Genomic DNA, 7,451 nt, shown 5'->3' on the forward strand with positions numbered 1-7,451 from the left:
CATCAGTTTCATTCTGAAAGCCTGCATAGTGCTTACACATGAAGTGGTAACAGTTTTTGCCTCCAATACATGGTAGATAGCATGGATAGGAAGAATAACGAAAATAGTAGTTGTTATTTATTAAATACTTATTTTGTGCCTCTGTTTCATTTAATCAGCATAATCATAGGCATTGTTTCCTCCACCTTACAAATGAGGAAACTGAGGACTCAAGAGATTAGGTAACTTATTTAAGGCCACACAGCCTACAGGAGACAAAGTCAAGAATCAAACCCACATCTTACTGGTTTTAAACCATAGCTCTCCCTTTCCGAAGCCAACAAGCCTTCCTCCTGTGTTTCTCCAGGACCTGAGGATTCCTGCAGAGGGCTTCAATTGGACAGTTTCTAGGATATAAACTCCAGAAGAGAAATAAATACCTCAGCTTAGACCTAATTAGATCAGAATAAAAACCTAAACACGAGGAAGACACAGAACCCACACTTCCTGGGTGAAGCTAAAAAGATCATCTTTGTACATAAAATAAAAAACGTGATGCTATCCTCAGTCAACCTCTGTTCTCCCCAAAGCAGACTCTACTACCCTGGGACAACCTCTCTGTGCCACTTCCACACCCACTCAGCTCTTTCTGTGCACCTTCGACACTTGGAGTCCCAACCCAACTGTCCTACTCTCATCCCACTATCTGCTTCCCCAGGGATCTCATGACCCTGCCACCAATACTGGGATGGCAGATATAAATATAGAAACTACTTTGCAGAGTTGGGGGTGGGGTATTACTCTGAAAGTCTGACTTTAGAGCCCCCGCCCTTAAACACTACTGTATGCTGCTTCTCAAAGAGAGTATGGGGCTAGCCCAGCCCAACCCATCACCACTTCTGGAATCATCCCAATCACAAGATTAATCTGTGAACAGATCTCCTAAGGATTTTTTTTTTTTTTTTAAATTTTTAGTAGAGATTAGGTCTCACCATGTTGCCCAAGCTGGTCTTGAACTCCTGGGCTCAAGCAATCCTCCTACCTCCACTTCCCAAAGTGCTGGGATTACAAGCATGAGCCACCGTGCCTGACCAGAGATCTTAAAGGATCCTTCAATGCAAACTTAGGTATGTCAACGCAGTGGAATCCAATACACTCCAAAGTGAATTTGGAATACTGTGAATGTGAAAATTTTTTAATGACAGCAAAAATTGTTGTAAGTGCATGGAGGCAAGCATCTCATCCTGGACAGGAAAAGGATATCTTTTTTTTTTTTTTTTTTTTTTTGACTGAGTTGCCCTGGTAGATTTCTCCATTCCCCGCATCTGATCCAAGGCTCCACATGTCCCAGGGCAGAATGCTGGAGATTCCTATTTCTGTGTCATAGTCATCAGACTGCACTCGAACACTATCAGCTGATCTGTTTTAGTCCCTGTCACATAGGAAATTCAGCAATAACCACTGCAATATTCCCCTATACGTCAACTGTAATTCCTCCTTCAAGATATCCTTGGCCAGGCGCAGTGGCTCCCGCCTGTAATCCCAGCACTTTGGGAGGCCGAGGCAGACGGATCACAAGGTCAAGAGATCGAGATCATCCTGGCCAACATGGAGAAACTCCCTCTCTCTAGCGAGAGTCCATCTCAAAAAAAAAAAAAAAAGATATCCTTGCCCTGTCCAGGATGAGTTATACGTCTATACATACACAGAAGAGTCTTGAAGGGAATCACTAAAGTATTTTTGAATAGTTTACCTTTGAAGTGAACTTATCAACAAAGCTTCCCTTTTTAAAATAAATCCTGACCAGGTGCAGTGGCTCGCGCCTGTATTCCCAGCACTTTGAGAGGCCAAGGTGGGTGGATCACTTTAGGCCAGGAGTTCGAGACCAGCCTGGCCAACATGGTGAAACCCTGTCTCTACTAAAAATACAAAAATTAGCAGGCGTGGTGGCAGGCTCCTGTAATCCCAGTTACTCGGGAGGCAGAGCCAGAAGAATCGCTTAAACCCAAGAGGCAGAAGTTGCAGTGAGCCGAGAACCCACCACTACACTCCAGCCTGGGCAACAGAGGGAGACTCAGTCTCAAAAAATAAATAAATAAAATAAAATAACAAATCCCTTCTGCAGGGTGTAGGTTGTTTTACGAGTACTACAGTTTTTATTAAAAATACTTACATGCGCTCTTGTGTCATCCTCTGAGACAGAGGCGGCCCCAGCAGACCAGGAGCCAGGGTTTCTCCCCACCCCAGGCAAAATCACCAACGACTCCAAGAGGACCACGGTCAGCAATCCCGGGATATGCCCGCCTCCATCCCTCCACCTGTGTCCCCAGCACCAAAGAAGCCGAGTGCCGATTGCCTTGACGGCTGACGGTGTGCGCAGCAGCCGAAGACAAAGCCAAGGATCTCACCGGCCCAAAGGAGCCTTTTCATGGCTCCCCAATACAGTAGAGATTCTTCGGGTGCAGGGTCTGCCCCGGGAGTAGAGGCACCGCTGCCACCCAGGGACACTGGAGGAGGCAAAGCCCTCATCCTGCTCCAAAACAATCCCGCAGGAAGCCAAGTTGAAGGAAAAAAGAAAAAAGAAAAAGAAAAAACCTTTTGAAGAAAGCACAACAGGAGAAATTGGAAATGTGGGGAAACTGGCTAACCCGCGCGCGCGCTCGCTCTCACCCAGGAAGCTACGGCGGCATCCCTCTGCCAAGGCCCGGGAACAACCCCCGGAAGCCCCACCTCGCCTTGGCTCCTGGGCCAGGAGTCCTTGGCCCGACCGGGACCACCAACGACGCGCGCAGCCCGGGCTGACTGCGGGACTCAGAGATGAGCCCACCGCACCGTGAGCGCCGCGGCGGCCGGTAAGGCTCTCAGCCTGGCTGATGGCTTCGGCGTCCCGGAGGACCCGCCCACAGGCACCAGGCATCTCTCAGCCCCGCCACCGCCGGGCCAGGAAGGTCCCCAGCTCCCGGCTCCGACGGCCCCAGCCAGGACCCGCGCATTCCAAGCGCAGACGCGCTGAACCAGCCCTCCGGGTTTCCCGGCTCCAAGTCCGCAACTTGACCGCGGCGCGGATCCTGGGGCAGCTGCGTCGCTGCCAAGCCAGAGCCTCACTCACCTCCGACGCCAACGCCCGCCAGCGCCCCCAGCGCCAGCACAGTTGCCCAGAGCGGCCGGGGCCGCGGCTGCGCTCGCATCTCGTCCGCCTCCCGCCGCGCTCCGCCCGCCCCACAGTGGGCGCCGCCGCCAGCGGCCGTTTTTCCCGCAGCGGGAGGGGAGGGGACGCGGTGGGTGGGACGCAACGGGGCGGGCCACGGACTTGCGCTTCCTCCCCTCGGGCTTCTCTGGACCCTGTGCCTGAGAGGGAGCGGTGGGAAACTGCTGCTACTCTCCCGCCGCCTTCCTCGCCTCGCCCACTAGGACCCGCCTGCCAGCCAGGTTGTCAGCGCATCCTGGTCCCGGGGGTCCACGACTGGGCACTTGGGAGCTCAGAAAGGCCAGGAGCTTGTGACCCCTCTCTGGACCCTTCCAGTCCCGCCTCCCGGGATATCGTGTTTCACTTGGATTCTTGGGACATATTCACCCACTGCCTCGAGTTTCATTCATTCACACTTTAATTCATTTGATTGACAAACATCTGTTGAATGCCTTCTCTGAGCCGGTTCAGTCCTTTATTATTAACTAATTTTTTTCCTGCCTAGTTTGGTTTTCCAGTAGACTACCTACCTGTTGAGGGCAAGACCACATCCCAAGCTTGTGTAAGCAGTGATGAGTCCATGAAGAGCCTCACCCTACAAACACTTGGTTGCACCTAGCCGGTGTCTGAAAACGTTTCAGAACACAGACAGCATATTGCCTCCAAATTCACACTCACAGGCTTTGGGACTTTATCTATTTTCCTCAAAGGCCTCCTGTCTGACTCCCCCAACCTGTGGCCCCTTAACTCCCACCCCAATCTTTCTTTGAGTCCCTGGATCTTCCCCAGACTTAAAACCTCTGGAAGCTCAGAGAGGCAAAATACTCTGGCTATGAGCAAGAGGCCACTAGGAAGTAGCCGGGGTAGTGCAGCCCACCCCATTGGGTAGCCCTGATGGTGATTAAAAAAAAAAAAAAAGGCCTGAGGCATCAGCTCCCTTTTAGGGCTCTCAGAGTGGCCCTGGGCTTCCCTACGCAGAGTCCCCACTCTCTTCTGAGACACACAAGATGCCAGACAACTGGCCCTGACCCATCTCTCCAGCCCATCTCACACCCTAGTCCAAGAAGATACATGTCATTCCCAAACGTTCCATGTCTTCCTGTCTGACTGATTTTCCTTCCTTTTTCCACTTGGAAAATTCCACTTACCTTTCAAAACATCTCGGATGCCCTCTTTTCCATGTAATTTTTTTCTGACAATCCTCCACCTCCTGCCCCACCCTCCCAAACACTAGGATACACCTTAACAGTGACACATATCAGCAGAAGCGTCACTAGCAATTTGCAAGGGAAAGAGCCAGCTCTGCAAAGGGTAGTTGGGCCCTCTGACCTGGGCTTTCAGGTTGAAGCTCCATCTCTCTCCCCTGGCTTCAGAGGGCCTCTAGGCCAGAAGCGTTTTAACAGCAATTTCAACACCCTGGAGCAAAGTTCAGGTCACATGGCCTGGTTACATCTCTGCCTAAAATATTTACTTATCTGCTCCATTCCCATATATATCAAACCAATCTCCAGCCACTTAGGTGTCTCCTCAGCCTATCCCTGCTGGCACCAACCACTTGGGGTGGGCACTGGCCTCGGCAAATATGCTAAGTCCACAACCCAAGCCCTAGCAAACATGACTCAATTGTGCAAGTGAGTCCATACTGCACTCCCAGCCCCAGGGAAGGCAAAGGAGCTAGTCCATTCACATTTAGTATAGTAATTAATGGTTGTGTTTACATTTACTATCTTGTTATTCATTCCATCTTTTTGGCTGGTTTCTCTGTTTCTCTTTTTCTGCTTTCTTTAGGGATGATTTTTTTCTCTACTGGCTGCCTAGTTATAGGACGTGTGTGTGTGTGTGTGTGTGTGCTCTAGGTATTACAATATTCCTCCTTAACTTATCATACAATCTCCTATGTTGAATTAATATTGAACAATTCTATGTAAATTGTAAGAATCTGTAAACTAAAAATAAAATTCTAAGCCCCCTCCACAACTGTCTGAACTGACCCTTCCTCTCAGCCAAAGGCATTTCAAAGTTAATCTGAAAACTAGTTCAGGCCATGATGTGAAGCAGGTTTGGGGAAGGTGGGGGTGGGGGGGGTCGTTTAACACGCCTCACAGCTGACCAGCATTAGCATCAGCACAAAGACCTTAAGGCTGATAGAATAGACTTTCTGAATCTGATAAGAAACATTAACAATCTATTCTCTCTGAAGCCTTTGGCTTCATCTGCATGATAAAACTTTGGTCTCCACAGCCCTTTATCCTAACTCAGACATTCCTTTCTATTGATTCTAGGTCTTTAGATAATAACTCTTACAACCAATTGCCAATCAAAAAATCTTTGAATCTGTCTCTGACCTGGAAGTCCCTGTGTCAGATGTCCCGCCTTTCTGGACTGAACCAATGTTCAACGTACATGTATTGATTGATGTTTTTTGTCTCCCTAAAATGTATAAAACCGACCTGTAGCCCAACCACCTTGGGCATGTGTCTTCAGGACCTCCTGAGGCTGTGTCATGGGCATGTGCTTAACCTTGGCAAAATAAACTTCTAAATGGATTGAGACTTGTCTCTTCATGTACATTAAAGATGGTCTGCTGTTTGCTGTCTCCATCATCTCTGGTGAGAAGTCTGCCATCAAACTTTATATTCTTGTTTCTCTGTCTTCTCCTCCTGGATTTTTTCCCTAACTTTTTATTTTGAAATCATTAATACTTACAGAAGAGTTACAAAATACCAAAGAGAGTTTTCTTATGTCCTTCACCCAGCTTCCCCTAATGTTCACATCTTATATTTCTACATCATAATTATCAAACATGGGAAATTAACATTGATATAATACTATTAATTAATCTAGCTACAGAATTTGAATTTTACCATTTTTCCCACTAATGTTCTTTTTCTGGTCCAGGGTCTAATCCATTGTATTTAGTTATCATGTCTCCTTAGTTGGCCTCAATCTGTGACATTTTCTCAGTCTTTCTCATTCATCACTTTGACACTTTTGAAAAGTCTAGGCCAGCCAGGTGCAGTAGCTAACACCTATAATCCCAGCAATTTGGGAGACCGAGGTGGGTGGATTACTTAAGGTCAGGAGTTTAACACCAGCCCGTCCAAGATGGCGAAACCCCATCCCTACTAAAAATACAAAAAAAGAGTCAGGTGTGGTGGCTCACACCTATAATCCCAGCACTTCAGGAGGTCAAGAGGGGTAAATCACCTGAAGTCAGGAGTTTGAGGCCAGCCTGGCCAACATGGTGAAACCCTATCTCTACCAAAAATACAAAAAATTAGCCAGGCATCATGGTGGGCACTTGTAATCCCAGCTACTCGGGAGGCTGAGACAGGAGAATTGCTTGAACCAGGGAGGAGGAGTTGCAGTGAGCCAAGATAACGCCACTGCACTCCAGCCTTAGCGACAGAGCAAGACTCCGTCACACACACACAGATACACACACACACACACACTCACACAAATTAGCTGGGCATGGTGGTACGTGCCTCTAGTCCCAAATACTTGGGAGGCTGAGGCAGGAGAATCACTTGATCCTGGGAGGCAGAGGTTGCTGTGAGCCGAGATTGCACCACTGCACTCTAGCCTGGGTTACAAAGGAAGACTCCATCTCAAAAAGAAAAAAAAGAAAAGAAAAGTCTAGGCCTGTTTTTGTAGTATTATGTTTATTTGGGACTTGTCTGCTGTTTTCTCATTTTGGACAAGAATACTGTGAAAATGATGCTGTGCCTTCTCAGTACATCATATCAAGGAGTATATGATGTTGATATGGCTTATTACTTTGATCATATGGTTGAAGTGGTGTCTGCCAGGTTTATTCACTATAAAGCTGTCATTTCTGTGAATGACAGGGCCTTAGCAGATGGATAATAAAAGTAAAAAAATACAAAGAAAAAAAGCTACCATTTTTCTCTTTGTAATCAATACATATTTAATGGGAGGATACTTTAATTTTATGCAAATATCATAATGGTTTCATAATTTCACCCACTAATTTTATCATCCATTGATGATTCTTAACTGCAACAATTCTTACTGTGGCATTTGATTCATAGTGATTTACGATTTTCTTTTTTCTTACACAGTTATTGATTAACATTGAACAGTAAAGAAGAGCTGTTCCTTCTCTTCCACTTTAGAATTTGTTTATTTATGTCAGTATAAACTCATGGATATTTATTTTATTGCAGGACTAATAATCCAGTACTATCATTATTTTGCTGCTCAAATTGTCCCAGGTTTTTCTCTAGCTACTCTATTCAACATCGTTTAGATATCCTCCATC

At 47.0% G+C, this 7,451-nt stretch overlaps 1 protein-coding gene across 2 annotated transcripts in view; it reads right to left on the reverse strand.

Annotated features, from left to right (window-relative positions):
* Nucleotides 1-3,242, reverse strand: part of ITGB3 (integrin subunit beta 3) — a 60,661-nt gene extending 57,419 nt beyond the window's left edge. The window contains exon 1 of one of the 2 annotated variants that reach the window (XM_033184095.1): nt 3,089-3,242. In XM_033184095.1, the coding sequence (XP_033039986.1) occupies nt 3,089-3,167 (79 nt within the window). In that variant the 5' untranslated portion in view covers nt 3,168-3,242. Of the gene's footprint in view, nt 1-2,152; nt 3,027-3,088 lie in introns of those variants that run through there. The other variant, XM_033184096.1, reaches the window with a different exon arrangement.
* Between the last annotated feature and the right edge of the window lie 4,209 nt (nt 3,243-7,451).

Source organism: Trachypithecus francoisi, unplaced genomic scaffold (genome assembly GCF_009764315.1).
Source record: "Trachypithecus francoisi isolate TF-2019V2 unplaced genomic scaffold, Tfra_2.0 Lachesis_group20, whole genome shotgun sequence".
In the NCBI taxonomy this organism is placed as follows: domain Eukaryota; kingdom Metazoa; phylum Chordata; class Mammalia; order Primates; family Cercopithecidae; genus Trachypithecus; species Trachypithecus francoisi.